Source organism: Gymnoscopelus braueri (assembly GCF_963280865.1).
Source record: "Gymnoscopelus braueri genome assembly, chromosome: 13".
NCBI classification, from domain to species: Eukaryota; Metazoa; Chordata; class Actinopteri; order Myctophiformes; family Myctophidae; genus Gymnoscopelus; species Gymnoscopelus braueri.
In genome coordinates, this window is record NC_137615.1 from 23954174 (window position 1) to 23979270 (window position 25097).

Sequence of the window (25097 nt, forward strand, 5' to 3'; positions counted from 1 at the left end):
AAAACTGTCAATTAGGCTGTCACCAACTGACAGTATCATGCTGACAGCCCATACTGCCCAGTAAAAAAAATACTCTGTGCCGTTTAGATACCTCAATGAAATTATGAGCGTGCACATCGTGAAACAATCCACCAGAAAACAATGTCTTCTTTTATTTTCCTGAAACGGCTATTCAGATTAGTATTTAATGATGTCCTTGTCCAACAGGCTCTCATTGACTTCAATACATTCCATTAACACATTAACCGCCAAGAACGTAGTCCTACGGTCCGTTAAATCCAACTGTTAAGCGCCGAGACCGTAGCCCTACGGTCCACGGTCTTTTCGCGCTAAACATTTCCGGGTTCACTTTCGGATTTTTTTTGATCCACTTCCGTTTCCGGTTTGATGACCGGAAACGGAATTATTTGGGATCCGGTTTTGACGATCACGTCCGCTCCCATTCTACAGACGAAACTGAAACTCAATTCTCTTCCTGTAGTTTTTTCTCCTCGCATTTCACTGTTTAACGTAATCCGCTCTAACTACAACATGGATGCCCCGTTTGACACGTGATTTTCACTGGGAGATACGTTGAGATGTCGCGGATGTAAACAGTCCGTGTACGGCTCAATCTTAAGGATTTTAACAAGATCTATGGCGACATGAAAAAAACAAAAAAACAACAAAAACACCTTGGCACTGGTGAGTACATTATGAGATTAACCTCTGGCGGTCGATGTGTTAAACACTTCAGCACCAGTTTGTCTCCCAGTGCCTTTTTTGACTGCCGGCAGCAACTGAAAGACTGCCCGGTCCTGCAAGATTTGCATTGCAGGGCTCTACTTAATTCCTTGAACGCTTATCCTGTTGTTGATTGACCAAGTTTCAATACTCTAAAGGTGGCCTTACACTACGAGATAATCGGGGTCTGAAACAACTCTCCCGAGTATCGCGTGCCCTACCCCAGCCTAGATCAGGAGCGAATCTCGGGCATAAATATCGTCTAGTGTGAGGGTTTAAAGATCCAATCTTAACCCTCCCGAGTTGCTCATAGGACCGTCGGGGCCGCCCGAACATTTTCAAACATGTTTGATATTTATCTGGATCGCTACTGTATGGAACAGCACAGCGGGGGACGGAGAGAAAGACGCCGCTGTTCCGACACAAGGGACCGCTGTGCCGCCGACAGCCCGCAATGCCGACAGCCCGCTAATCTGACACACACACACACACACACACACACAGTTCATACCGTCAGGTTGTTTATGTAGGATGGACAATCAGGTGCAGCTGTTGACTGACTGGTGATGACATAATACATTTTACCCGTCATTCCTTCATTTATGTAGGCTTCATCTGTCTGCGTCTCTCTCTCTCTCTCTCTCTATTCACTGATGGAGGAATAGATTATTATGTTACTAGCCTACCTACCTACACAATCAGCCGTTCATACAAAGTTGAACGAGATCGAGATGCATGTAAGAAATATTTTCTTTTTAGCAAGTGACACCCCTGCATCTTCATTGTAGCTGTTGCTGTGATATTATGGTCAATGCTGATCATTATATGCTCCACCTTTCATGTTGGTCAGATTTCAAAATCGTTTAAGATTTTAAAAAATCCTGTAATGTAAGGCCAGCTTTACTCTGTCCTTGCACTTTGCAGGTGGAGTGCATGCAAAATACCTAAATTGTATGGCTCGGCTCATGGCACACGCACCATTCCTAATACCCTATGGACAGAAGAATAGACATCAATGAAGCAGTGCAGTGCCTTTAAGAAATGCTTCCCCAACCACAGAAATAAGGAAAAACAAACATTGCATGAAGGAATAGCTTTGCTATTTATGGCCTTTTAGATGGCCCTCTGAGGGTTTAAGTGGACATATAAATCATACCAGGAAACTGCAACACCTACAGCATCACCAAAGAACCACCAAGACAACTTCACTATGGTCAAGGATTTACACTATCAATAGAAAATAAATTCTGGTCACTCGATCAAAGGGCAAGTGAGTTCACACTAGGCCGTAACGCATCAATAACCTGCAACTTCCATACAATATACACACACACACACACACACACACACACACACACACACACGTATAACTCATGTGTGTGATTCCCAGCATTCCCTCCACTGCTTCAAACCTCTGTAGCCACTATTTCAACATAGTCAGATGATGTGGGAAGCTTTCAGATGGGGTATTCATGCAACTGTAAGTTCTTAAGTGCTTGATATACTTTGTTGAGCACAGTGTCACAGAGTCACGCTTGTGAGCTTGCAGATCGGCTATTTACAGTGCACGACACCAGCGCACAACTAAGTATAAATCCGGCTTTACAGTATGTCAAATACCCTGAATGGTGGTTGTGGTGGTGGGGTGGGGGGAAGGGAACTGCAGAGGAGAGCGAAGGGTGAAGTGCATATGCAGTTATTCCCTCCACCGCTCATGCAGGGGGGTCTCTCACTGTAATCCCCCTCTGGAGACTTTGTATGCACAGGACACAAAGACAGCACACACACATACACTCATACACGCGCACATACACACGCGCGCGCGCGCACGCGCGCACACACGCACACACACACACACACACACACACACACACACACACACACACACACACACACACTAAGGGACACACTGCATGTTCATGTGCATGCCTGCACAGCCCGGCACACTCACACGGACACACAAATCCAAACAGTTTTTCCCCCTTCTTTTTCATTGTTCTTTATTCATTGTTCTTCTTGCCTCTGTGTATTACAGAAGTGGATGTCAATGCTTTCTGTCAGAAGTTGTCAGTTTGCAGACCAAAGCTCTCTCAACCAAAGACAGTCTGGCTGAAAAGAGGAGTCAACTTTTACATAGCCTCTTGTGTGGCGTGCGCCGTACACGGTACCACGTGTGGCTGCGTTGACACACAGTGAAGGACTCATGCTTCAATTTCTTTTGTGTCCTTTAAATGTGTTTGATAAAACTCAGACAAAGTCCCAGGACAGTACATCTCCTTGTGAAGTGGTGACATTTGGGCACGAAACAAGACTAGCAGCGTGTGAAGTTCTTCCCTTCTGGCTGTGTCTCCAGAGTTAAACTAAAGTAAGGTGTGAGAGGAGAGGGGAGGATGAAGGCTGAGAGGAAATGCAGTGTAAAAACAGGGAGGTCAGTAAAAGATAGGTGTTACTCACTGCTGCGTGTGCGTGTGCGCGTGTGTGCGTGTGTGTGTGTGTGTGAGAGAGAGAGAGAGAGAGAGATAATGCCACTCCCCTATCAGGGGTCCCTGACCCGGAGCAGACGCTCTGCCCTGGCACAGAATCAACTCCAGGTCAGACCACTGTGGTGCTCACGTTTTTCACAAAGCTGCCGACCAAGGTAGCAAGAGAGGCAGAACACAGACCGAATACTGAACGAACTGTGAGACAGACCAAGAAGGAGAGTGAGTGAGAAAGACTGTGTGTGTGTGTGTGTGTGTGTGTGTGTGTGTGTGTGTGTGTGTGTGTGTGTGTGTGTGTGTGTGTGTGTGTGTGTGTGTGTGTGTGTGTGTGTGTGTGTGTGTGTGTGTGTGTGTGTGTGTGTGTGTGTGTGTGTGTGTGTTTGAGTGAGAGGTACCAAGATACCTGTCAAGTTCTGAGTGTCTGAGGACGTCAGAAAGATGAGAGCCAGCGAGAGAGAGAGAGAGAATAAGATTGAAGAGAAAGGGAAGAGAGGGGAAGAAAAGACTGAGGGTGAAAAAATAGGTCTGGGCAGGAGATTGGAAGGAGAGAGGGAGAAAGAGAGAGAGAGAGAGAGAGAGGGGGAGACAGAAAGTGATGGGCACAGCAGAGGCTGCCAGGGTGTTTTAGTGAGCAGAGCATCCATATTCAGGTCTGTGGCTCTGGGGCACGCTTGGCACACAGAGCGAAAAGGTGGCCAGAAGACTGGCTGGCACGCCTGCAACTCTAAACAGCCAACACTGGAGCCAGAGTCAACAGTGGGCCGCACTAACTCACACCACCATGATTCTCCAACACAATCACGGTGTCTGTTCTCCCCCAAAACCCCCCCATCCCCCACCCCCTCACTCTATGTCTCTCTCTACCCGTCTGTCATGCTACTTTCTCTGCCTGTCCCTCATGTACCCAACTTTATCAACAAAATCAACACAACTCCATTGGCCTGTGCTGAAAACCAATCCCCGCTCCCTCGCAGCCCATTGATCTGAAGCGTCAATTAGCCTGCTGCAGCACGTGGCCTTCAGCTAGCGACGTGTCAATCTATATAAGTGCACGTTCATTTTCACCAGTATCTGATTTAGGTGTGTAATCCTACAACACACACAAAAAAAACTGAACAGGCTGACAACCACTCTCAATCACATAAACATGCATGCGCGCACACACGCATGCACACGCACGCACTTTGAGAAGAAAATCTAATCTTTATTGAAGAATGAGCTCTATAAGCTAGTGTCAGCACAAACATGTCTATTGACGTTCTTTCTACCAGTGTCAATACCATCTGATTATGTAAAGACTCCAATAACTTCTACTCCATTAGCCCTCCCCCATTCACCCACACAGAATGGCTGATCGCCTCCATCAGTTACCGAGGGCAACCATCTCTGACACGCTCTCTGTACCGAGAGCTTCGATTAAGTGAGGCAACGAGAGATGTGGAACCTTTAACTGCAAGAAGGATGCTACCCACCGTCAAAAACCCTGCTCTCTCGGCCAACATTATACAGACACAAGCACACTTAGCCTTTGGCTAGAACACAACAAAAGACTGCCGTCTGGAGGGAAGATTTAACAAGGAAGCTATTTTGAATACAAAACAGCTTGAATGAGAGGACAAGAACTTTCCATCTCTCCTCTCGGAGCTGTCACACAGGCAAAGTCTGCAGGGGGGCTGCTGGCTCTCTCTGGCACAAGGGAGGGGAGAGAGGGGAGGAGGGAAGGGGGTGTCAAGAGACAAGTTACAACCTGCCTAGCAGTCTCCTAGGAGAGAACCAGCGCATTAAGCAACAGAGAGAAATGATGTGTCCGGGCCGAGAGAGAGAGAGAGCGCGAGCGCGAGTGAGAGAGAGAGAGAGACAGACAGACAGACAGAGAGACAGAGAGACAGAGAGAAGGTGGAGTATGTGTTTGGGAGAGAGAGGGGATGGTGGGCTGCCACTGCAGCCTGAATCCATCTCCATTAGCAAGCAGGGACCATCAAAAGATCCAGAGGCATGTGCTGTCTCTGGTGATGGTGGTGGTGGGGGGAGGAGGGGGGGGCCTTAGGGGCTGAGTGACGTCGGTGGAGCGACATCAAGATAATGGCTCGGTTTACCAGTCAAAGCCCATACAACTGCGTTTACAGTACAGCATTCAAAGACTAGGCCTCTGTTCTCCTCCTCTTGTAAGAGGATTCTCAAGAGATGAAATCAAGTCCTTTTATATTAATGTCAACAAAAGAAAACCTCGTAAAGTGAGAGGTTTGCCTCTTCCAGGAGGTACAAAGGTCGGAAAGAGAAATATAGATTCCAAATATTTCAAAGCCATACTTCAGTTCTTCAGCTGTGCGCTAGTACATTTCATCACTCTGACTGGACACCCGCCTGCTAGAGTAACAATGGTGGACTCCCTCTCTTTTTCCCTATTGATTATCTAGAACTGTGAGGAAAAAAAGCCTTAATATGCATAAGAAACTGTCGCTACAGGGATTGAGAGTGTAACGCCAGAGAGGTGACATGCCACATAAACAGTCCACAGACACACAGTTTTCTTAATTAAGGCACTTTGTTTTTATTTGGCCTTTTTTTTCCTGCAGGCCCAGATTAAATTGGATTCTAAATGATCCAGAACAGATAGAGCGATCTTTACCGCCATATTCTTAAACGGAGCTCTTACTAGAGCTCCTGTCACAATATGCTGGAGGTGGGGTAATTTTCTCCGGTGACAGGGTGAGCAGAGCAGAGCGCCCAGCTCTCCCCGGGGGGATGATAGGAAGATTGGAGGTGGGCATATGGCAGGAATCGGGTGGGTGGGTGGAGGTGTGTAGACCAAAGAGCGCACCATTTACAGCCAAAAGCCCACGGGACGCCGAAAGAGAACGAGAAAATGAGATCCTCTTCACTTCACTTCAACATTCAGTCTTCGGGGGTCATTTAAGAGAGGCAAACGCTCATGAAATAGCCATGTGGCATAGCGAAACAGCTTTGAGGCCTGTTTATTGCTCATAGCGGAGGCAAATCCTCTCCCCATTACCACATAACCACCTGCATAGAAGAGCCTGTAGAGCAAGCTTTACGCACGATTACAGCGGCAAGGTTCAATGTTCACGTCGTCTGCTGTTGTTGAAAAGTGAGAGGCAATGCTCAAGCGCAGGGGGTTGGGTGGAACAAAGAAAAATGATTGCACAAAAAGAAAGTGACATCGACAAAGTGAAATGGAGGAGAGAGTGAGTGAGTGAGAGAGTGAGCGAGCAAACGAGGGATTGGGAGAACGGGGTGTGTGAGCGAGGGGTGGTCAAGTTCACACGGTAAGAGTGTTTCTGAGCAGGAAAATGATTTCCCTTTCTGCACAAACCTGCACCGCAGGGGGTTGTAAACATTCTCGCTGTGTTCGCCTCCCCTCCGCACAACACCTTCGCCTCCCTCCCCACTCTCTCCCAAACATCCCACACAGTAAAATCCTGTGTGTTAATTGATGGATTTGTAACTGTGAGAGTGTACATATGTAACCAAATGGTTACATGTAGAGGTACATTTTACAGTGCACCTCCTCCCTCTCTCCCTATACCTCCCACCCTCTCTCTCTATCGCCCCTATCTCCCCTCTCCATGTCTTCTCTGTGTCTGGTATATGCTGCAGGGTAATGTGGAGTGGGAGAGAGAGAGAGAAGAGGCAGCCAGAAAGCTTGATAACCAGGAAGCGGTCACATCTGGCCCTCGCTAATTCAATTCCACACAAGTTTGCTTTTGCTCCCCATAACATAACCTAATTAAAAATAAGCAGAGATTGGAAGCGAGTTCGTTTCCAATTCATCAGCGGGGGAGAGAGAAGCGGACGAAGACTTTTGAAAAAGGTTGGGTCTTTTTTAATTAAAAATCAAAATTTCCCCGCGCTACTCTGAATTATATATTTACAGGAAATGAATCCAACCTGCAGTGATTACACATGCCCATATGGCTATCGACACCTCACATTATTAGACACACTCAGAATATTAGACACACTCCACACTACGCGTACAGATTTGACCACCCCAGTGACGCAGGTATATGACAGGGACTTTGAAAGTTTAAACCTGTAAAACTTTCAGATGTCTTCCGGTATCTTTTCAGCACAAAATGTGGCTTTTGTAGCTGGAGAGAACAGTAGAAGGAACACAAGAGCTTCAGAGACAAGACTTCTGTTATGCTGTGTTTATACTAGCAGCTGCAAAAGCTACAAAACAACCAAGCGTCGCCAGCTACAGTGCACTGCTGCCGAGTCGTCTTTGAAGTGTGAAAAGCGATACAAATATTAAGGAGAATATAAAGGCGTGGGAATTGTGTTGAGGAAAATATAAAGGCGTGGGAATTGTGTTGAGAGAGAAGGTGAGTGGAAATGGTGAAACAAAAACAAATTAACGCTCCATTTAATTGCTGAGAAAAGTTGAAGGTATAGCTCAACTTTTTTTGTTTTTGAAAATTATTTGTATTCACATTTTCAAGTTGTTTTCTATAGCATACAACCACAAAGACAGTACATGTGTCTTCAACTTAATGGCTTCCATTTGAAATTGACAAATTACGTGAATGAGTGATGGTGGAGGGCTTGGAGGACTTGAGTGTGTTCAGCAGTGCTATGCAGAAGGGGTTGGTTAAAGCCATATTAATGCTGTCTCACCCATGGCTTTGGTCTCCTCTCCCTTGGTGTTGAGGATAGAAAACTTAAACTTGGCGCGAACCTCACTCTTTGGACAGCTGACCAGGAGCAGGTAAAGGGACAGGTAGTCTTTACTCTCCTCGTCCAGACCCTTAGGATTCACACGTAAACACCTGAGGAGAAGAGGGGGGGGAGAGAACATCCTAAGAAATGGAGAGAATAGAAATAATGCAATAGTGCATCGGTTGCATTTTTTGGGCGTCTGTAACAGCAATGTTCTTTCTGTAGGTGATGCAGTGATTGCCCAACTGTTGCACAATCTACATGTCTTCTGCCGATGGGAGAACATTCGAGTATTATACTGCAAAGGCCATTGTTGTCATTGCTGCTTGTGTGTTGACAAGTAATTTTTATTTTTGCTGCCTGTTCTGTGGGTTTTATCCCATGAGAAACTACAGTGCATCAGAGCTCAGCTAGCTCCCAGACAAATCACGGGAACAGCAGTCGCAGTGGGTGTCAGGCTGTGTTTTAAAGGCTCACATCACACGTCTTCATTCACTCCAGGGTGAAGCTGCTGTGAAGCATCAGATCCCTCAATCGCTTTCCCAACCGTAAGCTTGATTTATACTGGTGTTTCGCACCTAAAATAGCAGATCTACAAGCTTGTGTGTCGATCAACAAGTTACAACGTGTCGCAGCGCAACACATTGTGAGCTTGCAGATCAGCTATACTTGTTGTGAGACATCAGCATGCAACTAAGCGTAAGTCCCCCAAATCTCCTAAAAACTGCACCCTACAGTTCTATTCCCAGAACAAAAGCTGGCAGGTGAACCACCTAGTAAACCTAGTATGAACCACAGGGAATGCAGCCTTGAGTGGAAATGTAGAAACACTTCACGTAACGCTGGTGACATAACAAGGGACTGGCCACCTCCGAACTCTGCACACAGACAAGGCCGGTCAATATCAGCCAAACGGGGTCATCACCAGTCAATGCTGTATAATAATGATAGCAGGAAACTGTCCAATAAGTTCAATACTTGTCTCACTAAATGGCCCTGTCAAAAACTATTGAAATAGTGCAGAGACACTATCAATGTGTGAAACAGGCTTATCCACTTAAACCCCATATGGTTGACCGGAGTCCCTCAGGGCTCTATACTAGTGTATTTTCAGTTTTCTGTTATTGTGGGGAAAGCTTTCACTGAAAATAGCCGATCGACAAACTCACAACGCGCCGCAGCGTGTCTTAAGTGTTATACACTGCACTACCAGCACTTCTGATTTCTTATAGATCTACACAGTGATATTTTCACAGTGTGTTTGCACCACCTGGGACAACGAGATAGGCATTGGGAGTTATTTATCATGGGTTCCTGTAGATAGGAGAACTCTGCACCTGACATATCATTAATTTCTCGGTAAAGGCCACTTCATTGCTATTAAGGCTGATTCATACTCACTGATAATTGCAGATCTACAAGCTCACAAATCGTGATCTTGTAGATCTGCTATTTTCGGTGCACGACATCTGCATAGTACAGTACAGCTCAGGCTTTACCCTTTTAATTTGTGCCCTCTTGCTGTGGGTTAAATAATGCAGAATAGTGTGCTGTGTGCACACACACACACACACACACACACACACACACACACACACACACACACACACACACACACACACACACACACACACACACACACACACACACACACACACACACACACACACACACACACACACACACACAAAAAAGAAGCTAAACACAATGCATTTCCCAGCAAGCATTCAAGCATTTCCTCACACATGAATACGAGCAAACTTACTTAAACGTAAAAGTTCACTGTTTTTACTGTAATGAATGCGACAGGGGTCCCCTAAGCTCAAAACGTGTTGCGAGCTTGTAGATCTGCTATTTTTGCCGAATGTTCACCTATTTTCCGGTGAATGTTTGCCAAAATATGACATGCCCTGAATAGGGATGCAAGGGTTCAAGTGGTTAAAATCGAGCTATTCTTGCTTACTTTAGTTGAGAAATGTGACAAAAATTACTAGCTATGGTGTAACCCCAGGCAAAGCCAGGAAAAATGGTTGTTGTGACACAGGGAAGGTATGATATTTTGTACAATTTACAATTCTTTAATTAGGCATTTAGCAGATGCTTTTATCCGAGCAATATTATCCATTATAATACAGCAGGATCAAATGTGCTTGTGTTTTCTGCATGTGTTATCAAGTGGGGCACTTATCACCCTTTCTACCTAGGAAGAATCTCACTCAAATGTGAGAGACTTAACAGCTCGGCAGAAGACACCCCCCAAATTAAAAGGTCTACGGATCTACATCCTGTGTTGAGGAAGGCTAGGCAGCGCTTGTACTACCTCAGACAGCTGAGGAAATTCCAAGTGTCACAGAAGAGCCTGAAATCCTTCGACTCGGCTACTAAACAAAGCATTCTGACGGGGGCTATCACCATTTGCTACGGAAATAGCTCCTCTTGGGACCGGCGAGCCCTGCAGACGGTGGTGCGCTCGGCCGAGCGCACCACAGGGACTTCACTCCCCTCCCTGGGAGTCATATTCTAGGAGGTGCCGGATAGATATTCTGTATATTTTCCTTTTTGGTTGAAACATATATAGATACATATCCTCTGTGAATAACCCAGGGAAGGTGCATTTCTAAACTGTATTCATTATATCCTAGTCTATGGTCATTCACTCACTACACCAATGTCTGTGTACTGTACTGATGCAGTTTTTGCACACTTACATTTATATGTTTTTTACACTTTATTAGTTACTGTATTACTTACGACTACTAATAGTACTTTACTTGAATTACTACCTTGGTCACCTTATACAGTCTTGTGGAGTATACCTGCACATACTGAACACGAGCATGTGACAAAAAACTCTTATAAACTTTTAAATGGTTCAGGGGGATGGTATATTCGACTCTTCTCTACATTCTCCCCCTCGGCCAGATCCTTCGCCGCCAGGGCCTCCGTTTTCACTGCTACGCAAACGACACACAGCTCTACCTCCCCCGCAAAACCATTACTGCTACCACCCACTCCACCCTCACCACCTGCGTGACTGACATTAAAACCTGGATGCAAAAAAACGTCCTGAAACTTAACTGCAATAAATCCGAAGTCCTCATTATTGGTCCAGATGCCCTCACCTGCTCCACTCATAACTTCTGCCTGAACATTGACTGCCCCATTGTCACCCCCTCCATCAAAGTCCGCAACCTTGGTGTCATCCTGGATCCCACCCTCTCCTGGACTTCCCCAAAAAAACGAACAAACGCACCTGGGGTGACAGGGGTTTTTCAGTTTCAGCCCCCTCCCTTTGGAACCCACTCCCACCTCACATCAAAGCCGCCCCCACCTCTTGCCGTGTTCAAAGCATCCCTCAAAACCCACCTTTTCAGACTCGCTTTCCCTGCCTAACTCAAACCAAATCTCCCTTTCTACTTTTTAGTCTTAGCATAATGTTTTTAGCCTTTTTAACTTTTTCGCTCCTAATAAAGTTGTTTATTTTGATTTGTTTTGTAAAGCGACTTTGGGTACTAGGAAAAGCACTATATATGTCTGATGTATTATTATTATATTCTGTATTCAAAGCAGACCATTTTGCTGTTTTGCAATTTGCAGGTCTGAAATCTGTCGACAGTATTCAACCAATCACAGTGGCTCCATGTGAGCCATCAGTTCTCTTCCGCTGCAGCTCTGCACACTTTATTTATGATGAATAAAAATTCACCATTAGTAGTAAGTGAAGTGACGTCGTGAAATAAAAATTTCTGTCATTTTATTTTGAAGTTTCAGTCTGAAACGGCCTCGCAACCAAAACCAGAGGGTTCCATCCCTTCAGGCTATGGCACGGTGGAATCTCACTCACAGCAGCCGTGTGGAGCAGAGTGCTAGTTTTTGTAGCCTGCAGGCGCACGCTGCCCATGGGATAGAGAGACGGCCAATGTGCAGAATGTTTGTTACCAAGTTGCTTATTTCTAACCTAAAATGTTTTCAGATATATATTTTAGTGTGCTGATTAAGTTTACAATGAGTAATACACCGTCTGGACGTCATCTTGAATGAGGTTCAAAACGGAGTATAAAATCAGCTGTGTTTGGAGGAACGTGCAGCTATGGTAATCACACAGGTGAATGGAATCAAGATTCATTTATATTCATACAGGTCTATCTATGTCATCACGCAGCACGTTTTCGTAGTCATTAAGATTGGCCTTTTAGGGTCTTTTGATATAAAATACACACAAAAAATGGCATCTATTGTTAGGTCTTATCATGTCATACCATATCATGACCTATGCTCTAAAAGTATGACAAACGTATTTTTCATTTCACTACATCTTTAGTCTCGCATAGCCAGACGACTATTTCTAAATCTCCGAATGCTTTATAGTCTGTAACTACACCTCCCGAAATCCGAGGTAGGAAGCTGGCATCCGTTTGTCATTTTCATTCACGAAAAAATATTTTAAAATATCTTTACATTTTATTTTTTGAGCGGTGTAGCCGCTCCTATAAGTGGGTTTGGGACCCATCCGTGGCGAAAGTTTTTCTTTCCGTCGCGAAAATTTGTCTTTCGCTGTACTGTGATTGGCTGTGACGCACTGTGATTGGCTAGCGAGACGCATGATGAAATTAATAACTCATAAATAGCACCACTCACTTAAAAAAAGTGAGCTTCCATCACTGTGATGACCACTGTTGTTTTTGAGCACCGAGCGGTGCAAATATACAAGTGTTATAGCAAAGGGTCTGAATACTTATCCTTGCAGGACGTGCTGTGATTGGCTAGCGAGACACATGATGACATTAACTTCGCTCATAAATAGCACCGCTCACTTCACACTGGGTGTGATTTTCTGCTAAGCAGCAAGCTATATGCTTAGATGATTCTATTAGGATACATTTGTGCGACTGTAAAGACGAAACGGAAGTGGGGGGAGGCGGGGCTTCAGCTTTCCCCCATACTCATCAACAGAGCTTCCGTATGACCGAAAGCATTTGAAAATTGTGGGAGGCAACAGTCTGGCCACGCGAGACTACTACATCTTTAACCACCAATTTAACCCTACTAGAGGTTCGGGCCCTCACATCTAGATTTTAATATAGGATATACTTCATTGTACGTCAAATAGCGAAAATAGCCAATCTACAGTACAAGCTTATAGATCTGCTATTGTTTCCAAATGTTTGTCTGTTTTTGCCAAATGTTCTCCTATTTTCACCAAAGGTTCGTCCATAATGATCTGCCCATGGATACTGTAGTCCAGGGCCATAGGGATACTTTCATGCAAATCAGTCTAAAGGCACCAAATCTGGCCCAGATGTAGCCCAGGGCATGCTAACGATTTAGCTAGAGCGCCTGAGCCAGTACAATCTATATGGCCGGCACCTGAAAAAGGTTTTGGATATAACTTTTGAACCAGATGAGCTACAAATGCATGTGTCTATTCCATGTTTTCTGACCATTAGAAACATGTTGCAATGCTTACCTTATGATTAGGTGTGTCTGGATCCCTAATTTGCATATTTCCATAATTCCATATTATAATACTAAAAGCAATAACAAATACATAAAATAAATCATAACACATGACCATTGCTATGCTATAACAAATTTTAACACATTTTTTAAATGCCCGGATTTAATGTATCTTTTAAATGTAATTTTATTGAAACAATAGAACAATAGAGGAGTAGAACCCATTCCTATTAATACAGCTAACAGCCAGTACCGAATGCTCAACACCAAGAAAATTTTCTAGCAACCATTTGTTGCCAAGAAATAAACGTTTCTGATTCTGATATAAACACATTGTTCAAAAGCACGTTTGACCAGTATGATAGCATTTACATTTTCTGTTGAGCATTGTGTACAGACAGTTTGCTGTATCAATAGGAATGCTTTATATTCTTCTATTGATCTATTGTTTCAGTAAACATCTGTGACATCTGTAAGATACTGCACATAGGCTGTTTGTTTTCAACACTTTGATCTTAACTCATTCCTACAACTCTACTCCCAATCTGGGTGGAAAATGTTATGTTTAAGTACATTTGGGGAATAGTGGCCTATTTGGTAATATACAGTATATGCAAATTGGAATGCTCTAGGATAGGTTTAATCATAAATCTGAGCATTACAATTACAATGTTTCTAATGCTCAAAATGCATAAAATAGACACCAAGTTTGCCAAATGTGTCAAAGGTTAAGGTAAAACTCATTTTCATATAGCCGCCATCTTGAAAATATTGAAATTAGGGGCCCAGACACACCCATCATCATAAAGCTAAGCATAGCAACATGTTTCTAATGGTCAACGTGGTGTATGTGTATCTTATCTGATTCAAAACTTATAGCCAAAACCTTTTTCACGTGGCAATATTGGATTGGCTGCCATGGCAACCCCAAAGGTGACCAGCAGCTCTGGCACCCTCACTAAATTATTATTAGAGCATGCCCTGGGCTACATCTGGGCCAAATTTGATGCTTTTAGATTAATTTGTACGAACTTACCCTCCCTAAAGAAACTGGACTACTAGGGTTCATGTGGTTACAGTGAATTTGAGACAGTCGTGATATCAAGATAAGCTGGTTAGGTTTACTGAGAAGCTGCATGGTAATAGCCGCTGTATTGCCTGCCTCTACTCACCATTTGAGTTTGTCATTGGCTCCAGACGAGAAAGTAGAGCTTTTGATGACTTCTCCCATCTCCTCACGGCAGAAGCTGAAGTTGTTGATGGTCCACATGTAGGAGAACTTCACCACTTTTATCTGGGCAGAGAGAGAGAGAGAGAGAGAGAGAGAGAGAGAGAGAGAGAGAGAGAGAGAGAGAGAGAGAGAGAGAGAGAGAGAGAGAGAGAAGGTTGGGGGGGGGCACAGGATGAAACCAGACCTCCTTATTTATATATTCTACAGTATATGGGTAAGTGGTGTTTGGTCAGTCAGAACTTCAAAACCGTACATCAAAACTGCCTTTCATCTTAATAAACACTGACAACAAACGGAAGGAGAGAAGAAAGGCTATTATAAAAGAGGCAACAACAGCAAAAAAAAATGTATTTTCAAGGACAGAAGGATGAGATGACAAAAAAAGAGACATCATCAATGAAAAACATCATATACTCTTCTTTTAACAGGCGGCTGCTATCAGAACCAGCAGGTCTTAACCTTGCACTGGCTAAAACAAACACACAAACATAGCTTGCATTCAACACCAAGGTTTAGCACTTAACTAAGGAAATGTGTGAAATGTGTTTAGTGCTCAACTAAGGACATTTTCTGCAGACGCAAAATTACAAAGTAGGTCCATAGTAGGTAGATTATTAACACATTGACTGCCAGAATTATTTCAGATTTTTAGCTGTAGCCTGCCAGAGATTTTTCATTGAAAAAAAAAAGTACTCAGGAGCCGAGATACAGAATTTTTAAGTTTTAAGTTAACAAGGAAGTGGATAGGAGTCTAAATCTTCGAACAATCATATCTCCTTGGTCTTTGGGTCAAATATTTTTATTTTTTTTTAAATAGAACGCAGATCTGCGTTCTTGGCAGCCCACGTATTTATTAAAAATAGAACGCAGATCTGCGTTTTTGGCAGCCAATGTGTTAAGCAATGCAGTACACAAAAGTGCCACAGCATTATTTGCTCCCTTCTCTCTTCCCCATTAACTGCGCTATGCGCCCTGATCAATGCAATCAGAGTGTGTGAGTCCAGAGATCCCATAGCCCGGAGGGAACAGGAACGTCGGCTGACACTGTGATTGGTTACATCAAAACACACCTTAGTTTCTGAGCTAAACTTAGCAATAAAGCCATTTCATAATGACTTCAAACAGCTCAGTGGTCTCTCTGGCGGTTAGAGTGTCCGCCCTGAGATTGGGAGGTCAGGGTTCACTCCCCGGGCGGGTCATACCGAAGACTCTAAGCATGGGACCCAATGGTCCCTGCTTGGCACTCAGCATCAAGGGTTGGTTTGGAGGTAAGTCCCTGCGACATACTAGTGCATGTCCAGGGGGTGTACGTGTACATCAAGCTGCCTCACGTTCAGTGTTGGGCAAGTTTAACTTTAAAAGACAGTAACGCTATCCACACTTGTTTGAGGACTATACTGATGGAAATTTGCATTCGCTAAATACGGCATACAGCAATTAATCATGTGTATGTATTACGCTATAACTAGGCAAAGTTTGAACTTAGTGTGAGGCGGTGCAACTGGCCCCTGGTGTAGCAGCAACGATAAACCTGGCATAGCAGCAATGATATACTGTACCTATTCAACACCCAATTAAGACACAAGGCTGGCCTTAACGTTATTTACCCAATTAACTGTATGTGTTGTTCACAGAGATACATAGAACCTTTTCCCATGTTGGAGGTTAAATTCCCACTGGTAATGTATTGTATGCACATGTGGATTAGTCATTTTCTTAGAATATCACGTGATATGGGTTATGCCTTATCTCTCACACACACACACACACACACACACACACACACACACACACACACACACACACACACACACACACACACCGTTCCTCACCTGAGTATAACACCAGCTCTCAGCAACGGGGCCACTGGACATTTCCGCAGGGGGAGGGGGGCTCGGAACTCTGGACATTGCCAGCGTTGATGCAGAGAGGACCTGAGTGGGGCCTGAGCACCAGACAGGAGGAGAGGGGAGTGGGGGTGGGGCGGGGCAAGGCAAATGCCCCACCAAAAAAACTAAGAGTCAGTTAATGTGGCCACCCTAAAACAAGACGTCCTTCACAGACGCTCCCAGAACAGCACAGGAACACATCCAGAATGCAACAGGCACCCTGTAATGACACAGAAACATGGTCATTGAAATAAGTTGTGTGTGTGTGTGTGTGTGTGTGTGTGTGTGTGTGTGTGTGTGTGTGTGTGTGTGTGTGTGTGTGTGTGTTGTTTTTTTTTGCATGCATGCGTGTGGATGTACTGAATGTGCATGTGCATCTACAGTATGTGTGTGTCAAGGCATATCCTAATTGAATAGTTAGACTAATTGAGCAGTATTTTCCAGTAAGTAGGACATAACAGCTCTGAACTAATTTGCTTTCAAAGGGCTGCGGCATTCAAAAGTGCAGCGCACCCTTTCAGTGAGGAAAAGCATTCATTTATCCACCTCCGGCTTTGCCCTTTGTTTTCACTCTGAATAGAGCAGAGCGTTGCTTCACCAGCCAAGCTGTGCCCATGAACCGGAACTCTAAGTGAGGGGGCAAGACTTAAGACTTTCATTTCAACTTGTATATATACACACGTATATATACACACGTATATATACACACGTATATATACACACGTATATACACACACACACACACACACACACACACACACACACACACACACACACACACACACACACACACACACCTTTCAAAAGACAATATTGACCGAGAAAGGTCAGAGCCAGTCTTTTTTATTTCTTAGTGTGGGAGATTTAAGCCAGAGTTATACTTAGGTGTGCGACACGATGCACATCCACAAGTATAAATCAGGTATTACAGCGTGTGTCACGGTGGCACCACCTCTCACATCGACTCATTATTTCTCCCTTTCATTTCCTTTTCCTTTATTACATCTGCTGTGGTCTCTTGAGAGTGAACACCTCTTATGAAAAATCTAAACTGGCAATTTAACAGTTTGGACCCCCCGTCACCACCACCACGACCTCGCCCCTCCTTCTCTTACCGCCCTCATCTGTCATTTCTGTTCATCCGCCATGCGTTTCATAATATCCAAGTCATCGCACAGGGTCTCTGTATCCTATCCTCTCTCTGTGGCCTTTCTCATTCAACCTGCCCCTGTCTACCCACAGAAGACCTGTTCCCGTCTGCTGCTTAATTGGTGGCTGATTGAAAGGGAAGTTCAGGACAAAAACTCAGCAGAAACTAGCTATGAGAGCGAGTCGACAAGGAACGTAGAAACTTCAGATGGAGATGGAAAAAGAGCACGAAGAGTGGGAGATAAAGAGTGATATGCACGCGCACAGCCTCAGACGTAGACACAACTTAATTAATGTTTAGAGATAACATCCAGTTGCATGCATCAGATCTTGCTAAATTCAGTGCCCCCTTTCCTTCCTTTCTTGCTATTTGTATCTGATGAAAAACACTGGTGGCATTTTCACTCAGTAAAACAATAAAATATTAATCACAAAAGTTGGAGAACAAGGCAGCACTGATTTGCAATTTAAATTACCTGAGACTTCCTGGCAATTAATTATAGTCTATGGGAGCGAGTGAGGGCGCGTACACAAATATGTGCATGTCTGTGTGTGTGTGTGTGTGTGTGTGTGTGTGTGTGTGTGTGTGTGTGTGTGGGGGGGTGTGTGTGTGTGTGTGTGTGTGTGTGTGTGTGTGTGTGTGTGTGTGTGTGTGTGTGTGTGTGTGTGTGTTTCTTTGCTAGGGCTCCATTCAGCTGCACATCTTAAAGCTCCATTTTCCCACCATCTTGTCTTTGCATCTTGTCGCTTAAAGGTTGCTGTCATCGCAAGTAATCACCGGGAATCACTTTAAGAAAACATGACAACACTGGCAGCCTTGCTAACAGCCTCGCAGCTTTCTAAATATACCCAGGTGACACTTAACAAGAATGAAGCCGAAGATGATGCAGTTTTTTTTTTTTTTTCGCTCTCTCTTCTCCTTTTCATGACAAATATCAAGGACACAGCGGCAGGAAAGCATCAACAGTAACAACTCAGAGATGCTAGAGATGTTAAGCTAGAGATGTTACCCCCCCCCCTCAGATATTTAATTTGTCATGTGCCTCAAACGATGACAGCGTGGATGAGGAAAATACCTAACAGGTGATAATGCGCGAGGCACTGAGAAAATAAATATTGTCACAGTAAGCGTTAAACCCCCAAGGGCCATTAAAAGACAAAGCAGAAGGTAATGGAGGTGGGGTGTTTCAGCAAAAAAATAAGGAGTGGGAGGGTGTTAGTCAGAATGTTTGATCGAGCAGCACCAGACAGGTGTCCTCTGGATAAGACGGGGCGGAGCTGTCGTGCAGATCATGAACAAGGACGTAAATGCAGACACAAATGACAGAATAGAGGCGAAAGATAAAAGTGGGAAACAAGGACGCCGGCATGTAGGAGAGGAAAAGGAGAGGAAAGAAAGAAAGAAAGAAAGAGAGAAAGCTTTATGTTTGTGTGAATGAGCACATAAACGTGTGTACATAAAGAAAGTGAAGCTCTATGCACAATGCTGTCCTGTGCCTTCCTTTCAGATTAGAGCTACTGGGGAACCACAAGAAGAGAGCGATACCAGGAGCCCATTTATATTCATTACACAGAGAGTCTCCTCTCACTCTGTCTCAACCCCCCCCCAACACACACACACACACACCACCACCCTCTCACTCCAACACCCTCTGTCACTCACACCTCAACAGGCCACGGGCCCACGGCAGAATGAAGGGTCGTCTGACAACACAACAGGCAGCTACTGTATATCCTACCTCCTCTGGGTGCATGAGAGTTAAGTGATGTAATGCTGTATCCAGCTCTCCCCAGAGCATGGAGACCGCTGGAGGGCTGCTAGCTTCCTTCAGACTGCCTTAGTTACTGGTCTTGGCCATGTCACTGTGCTAGAACAAATTTGATTACAGTTTCAGACAGCGGTGTCAAGATGACTGGACAAAGGATAGTTCGAATTAAAGCAATAGCGTTGGCTATTTGTTTTGTCATTATCATCAATAAAACGGACAGGGACAAAAATGGCTTGTTACTTTGGCATGAAATTGTGTTATTGATTTTGCTAAATGTATTGTAGAATTTGCATATTTGATTACCTAGCGATGTCATTCCGTGTGGTTCAGTCAAGCTTTCCTATTACCACTTTTCAGCGCCTTTAGTATTGTTGATCCATGATCCAAGGAATCCAGGGAAAGATTGTACAGTCTAAGGTTCAAGAGTTCTGGGCCAAAACGTGAATTGGCCTGTTATAGCGCCACCATGAGGGCAGAGGTTCTTCCTTGGCCTACTGGGAGTGTGCGTGCACAGTTTCACGCCGATCGGTCCAATGGCACCAGAGATTAGCTGTTCACAGACATGCGGACGGACAAACAGACTCAAATGAGTGAGTACATAATCCTCCGCCTTCCTGGCGAGGATAGATAGCAGATCTACAAGCTCACAATGCGTATCCACACACTGAGCTTTTAGATGGGCTATTTTTGTGCAAAACCGTCATACAACAAAATATATTTTTTATCTGTCTGACAACATATTGAGCACAACGTTGGCAAAATGATATAGTACAGTACATGTAATGGCCAAAATAAGGGTTCTCAGACCTTCACTGATATAGGAGGTGACAAAGCAAAGGGGTGGAAAACCTTCAGCATTACATTACTCTGGTATAGCATTCTGTAGACTCTCATAGAAAAGAAAAATGTATTCAATATAAAAAACACTATAAAGCACACATACACGCGCGCGCGCACACACACACACACACACACGTGTGTCACACACACGCATACTGTACTGTACATACACATTGCTCCATTTAAATTCTCTTTCACTTGCGACATGAAAGAGAAACATCAAATACATGGCATCGCTTGCTGGCCTCTCCCTCAGGGCCTAGCTTCCTGCTGGGAAGAGAAAACATGGGGTGAGGAACCGAGACACTGCCACCAGGTGGCTGGGGGAGGTGCTGCATGATTCCAGCGCTTGTGTAAAACAAGGGTGGTGTGGCAGGGGAACACTGGAGTGTTTAGAGTAGGGTCACCTTGTATGGTGTAGAGAGAGGAGACAAACAATGAGACAGAGAGACGACATGCAGAGACCAGAGAGGTTTGCCACAATGACTGAAAACATGGTGGAACACTTGGGCTAGCTAAGTGAGTTGAGCATTGCAGGCTTTGAGTATATGCATACATTTGCTGAAACTAATGAAATGTCTTTACCAAAGTTTACTCGCAATGCTGTTCAATCTCTTGCCCCCCACACACACCCCTCCCCCACTGATGGTGAATTAATTAAGCCTGTTCATTATAAGGTCAGAATCCATAAAAAAAAACGTGTGGAGTGCAGAGTGGAAACAAGCAACATTTTGGAGACTGATCAATTACCCCTCCACGAGCAGACCCTTGCCCCCCACCGCCACCACCATTTCTGAAACATTTATTTGGAACACTCAATGCTAAACAAAAGGGCCTTTTCAGCACTCGGGTGATGCAGGGGTACCTGCCCACCACCCCAGAGTCCAGCGGTTCGATTCCACCATCGTGCAGCTGGGATGCAGAGCGTCTAAAATGTTTATTTTCCACTGGAACAACAGTATATTGCTGGGTAAAAAACATATCTTAAATGGCGGCATAGGCTCTCCAAGACTAATTCCAACAGTTAAGTACTGTTATGTTCCCATGTGAGATGAATATAATGGGTACAGTACTTAATGCTCCTGCGAGAGATTTCTATAAGCATATGAGGCTAGGAATTTGGAGATGATAAAATATGTGTTTGGGATGAACAGAAACAATTAATATCCATCTGCAGGCTGATAGACCGGTTAATTTTACTTAAAAAAAAACTCTACTCCAGTCCAGATCTCTTTCTCTCCCTCTCTCTCTCTTTTATGCACATCAAACAATAATGGTTAATAATGATTGTTTTCAACACAATCTGATCACATTATGGATCAAAAAGAGGTGGTTGTGGAACAATAGCGCCTATCCGCCTCGCTCCGAGGAATGCTTAATTTATACTCCGTTGTATGACGGTGTCGCTTGCTGTAAATAGCAGATCTACAAGCTTACAACGCTTCGCATTCCGCTATTTTCGGCGACTGACATCATCGTACGATGAAGTAAAAATCCGTCTGTAGTCCTGGTACAGTAGCCCCTGACATTTACTCACTTGGAGAGAGACAGACAGACAGAGAAAGAGAAACACCGAGAAACTGAGAAAAGAGAGAGTGAGAAAGATCCAGACAGAGATGGCAAGGAACAGCGAGCACACATGCATGACAGGGTTGAGCGTGACCTCGACAGCGGGCTGAGTGGAGACGCTGGAGTGTGTCGGACTCAGGGCCACAGGAGGTGTGATGGATTAAGAGGCCCTTCCTGGAGCATGGAGCGAGCCGTGCTGAAACAACACCACCGTCCCATGCCCCCACTGTCTTCCATTGTCTCTTGCTCCTTTAACATATTAAGACCGGGAACGCATCTGTGTCATTTTAAGATTTCTTTGGCTATTCAAAAAATAGTAGATATACAAGCTCATAGCGCCGCTATTTGTTTGAAAAATCGTGAAAAGGTGTGCAAATCTTTGAATATATATAATATTTTTAGCAAACATTTGTAAAATATTTTGTTCCAGGGACCTCCAAAAGCAAATATTTGAGTTACAAATGTTCACTTTAAAAATGTATACATTCAAAGATGTGCGCAAATGTTCAAGATTAAAACAAATGTGCAGATCTACAAGCTATATCTGCTATTTTTGAATACTTTCCCGGTCTTAATGGGTTAAAGAATGCTGCCTTTCTCTCTATTGCTGTCCCATTAGAGTCGTTCACCCACATACATACATCATTTCCTTCACATATTTCTCTCAGACTCTCTAATACCCACACAAGTTTGCCATAAAACGTGTCTCACAGCCGTACCCTCCTTCACTCTCTCTAATGCTTGTCTTGGGGAGAGGGAGGGCATTTCCTGAATGTCACAAGATCTGCTGAACCCAGGGATGTGTCTGCCAACTTTTAAAGGCCAGTTCTAAAAGCCCTCAATGTATGCCATTTGATGCCGTTAAATCTCTTGAGTCATCGACAGACGCTGGTTCACAGCAATGTTATAATACAATAAGTTTAATCTTGTCTCTCATTTTAGGACTAAACTGTCCTTTAGAGGGCTACTATACATGTAAAAGGACTATTATTGATGGATGAGTCGTGCAACAATTTGTGGCTACATTCAACATCAAAAACGTTTCCAAGCTCTGCCAGTGAGAACCCACTCTATAGCTGCGACCCGACCATGTAGCTGGTATATAATAAGCCACTCTGTCAGTCTGTTGGTCCATAGACAGCTGCTTGGAAAGCAGAGAGGGATATAGTGTGAGTGAGGGATTGTAAGGGCTACTTTATACAACAGAAATAACCGTTATAACTGCAGGAATGGCCGTAGTCTATATGGGGAGTTGGGGCATGAGCCAAGGAATCCAGGGTTGTTGTTGTTGTTGTTGTTGTTGTTGTTTTGTACCACCTACTGTTCAAGAGTTATAGGCCAAAACGTGAAGCAGCTATTTATAGCGTCGCCACGAGACTGGTTTGAAACATTTGGCCTACTGGGAGTGTGTAACGTTTCACACTGCTTGACCGGTCAGGCAGTGCCGGAGATTAGCTGCTCACAGACAAACACACATGACGAGACGGACGGACAGGAGTGAAAACAGTCTGCGACCTTTGGCCATCTCGTCTGGCGGAAACAATTATGAGTGAGGATTCAATCATGTGGGCCAACTCAGTGTAAACTTGTGGGTTTGGAGGTAAGGACTGTATCTTAATACAAAATTGACAGACACAGTGAACACCTGGTGATTTGTCTTTAGATGCTTGCACAAAAAATGAAAGACCGTAGCCAGCCACTACCCTGCTACGCAGCTAGCTATACCATAATGAATCAATTTAATTAATCTCCAGGTATAAAGCCCTTTTGAATCGTCAAATGTGTTTGGATTCAGTAAAAAAATATCCAGATTTATTTATATACTCAACCGTTTATGGAGTGTCAAGTGGGCCAATGGTCATACCTTCTTCATATAAATTCAAGCCCCTTTCGTGACTCTCATGTCTAGGCCCTTACATTGTCATCAGTCATTATTAGTTACAACTGTACAGCTGCATAGAGCAAGGCTAGCCTACTGTAACACAAGAAAAAGAAAACCATGGTCACAAACACCCATTTGTCTCGCTCAGAATAAGGAGCAATCAAAGGGTACTGCACAAAAAGGGGCACTTCAGAATAATCCTTCATAACGTAGACTGGCTGAGCTAACCGGCAATAAATCAAAATATAGGCTACAAACAGTTTATACTGTAATAGGCAGTGGTGGGTGCTGTCCATGCGTCTGTGGTTAGAGACTGCTTCCGGAAAGTTGATTAAGCTTTTGTCAAGATCTTGAACAGTCTCCTCATAGAGCTTTTCAATTCAAGGGGTAACGTTTTACGGGATGGGACTGTGTATCCCATTTACATGTATCCAAAAGTTATGATTAACGTTGCATTTCACCTGCATGCGACATGACCTCACAGTCGCAGTGATGCAAGTAATGGATTGCTGTTGTGAAGAGTCTTTAGGCATCTCTTACTACTGTCCCAATCTCTCCATCTTGCTAGTGTATGGCCCTGTCGTTTAAAGTTTCAACATGTGTGCGTTTGTGGGAGAGAGAGAGAGAGAGAGAGAGAGAGAGAGAGAGAGAGAGAGAGAGAGAGAGAGAGAGAGAGAGAGAGAGAGAGAGAGAGAGAGAGAGAGAGAGAGAGAGAGAGAAACAGAAAGAGAGAATGAGAGAGAGAACTACAAACATTTGCTCTTCAGAGCACCAGGCCAGTAGTAGAAGTCAATCTTAGCCAATCAGGACTGTCTTGATGACATGGCTATAGAGATAATGTGAACCGATTTGCGTGATGTTTGGAAAAAATCTTTCGGAGTAATAGCAAAAAATGTGTTTAGCAAAAAGCGGCCTCCTGGTGGCCTAATAATAGGCCAATGTGAAAAGGGTGGCATTTGTTCCTCGGCCTAGTGGGAATGTGCGTGCAAAGTTTCAAGGCAATCGGACTGCGTTCATGATTTGAGGTATTTTTTTCAAAACGGACCACTCCTGCAAACTTTAGAATCTTAGCCAATTAGGATGGAATATGAAAAATCGGACAGCTCCGTCTTGATCACTGTTGTCTGTTGATGAGCATAACCTCTTGCCTTCTGTCATGAACCAAGCCCCTCTATCATCCGGAGTGACCACTTTCACTGTAACTCACACGGATACGGAAATAACGTCATCCGAAGATTTCCGCCTCCGTCCACTTGATTGGTTTCCTGAAACCCTTGTATCTTGAGTTTCCTTGTTTTGCCGTGGATTCGACGAGACACCATAGTTTCAACATGCTCTAGCAAAGGAAGCGACAGTTCAGGTTTCTTTCTTTTTTTCTCTGCACGACGAACAGTGATCCCCTTTGTGTTACGAACCGTCTGACAAGCG

The 25097-nt window shown here is 44.2% G+C and overlaps 1 protein-coding gene across 1 annotated transcript in view; it reads right to left on the reverse strand.

The window, feature by feature from the left end:
- The window catches only part of spop (speckle type BTB/POZ protein), a 100760-nt gene that overhangs the window by 30624 nt on the left and 45039 nt on the right, over positions 1-25097 (reverse strand). Inside the window, exons 3-5 of the mRNA XM_080446241.1 lie at positions 16404-16680; positions 14513-14634; positions 7842-7993 (exon numbers count right to left, since the gene is read on the reverse strand). Of these exons, the coding sequence (XP_080302367.1) occupies positions 7842-7993; positions 14513-14634; positions 16404-16481 (352 nt within the window). The 5' untranslated portion in view covers positions 16482-16680. The remainder of the gene's footprint in view (positions 1-7841; positions 7994-14512; positions 14635-16403; positions 16681-25097) is intronic.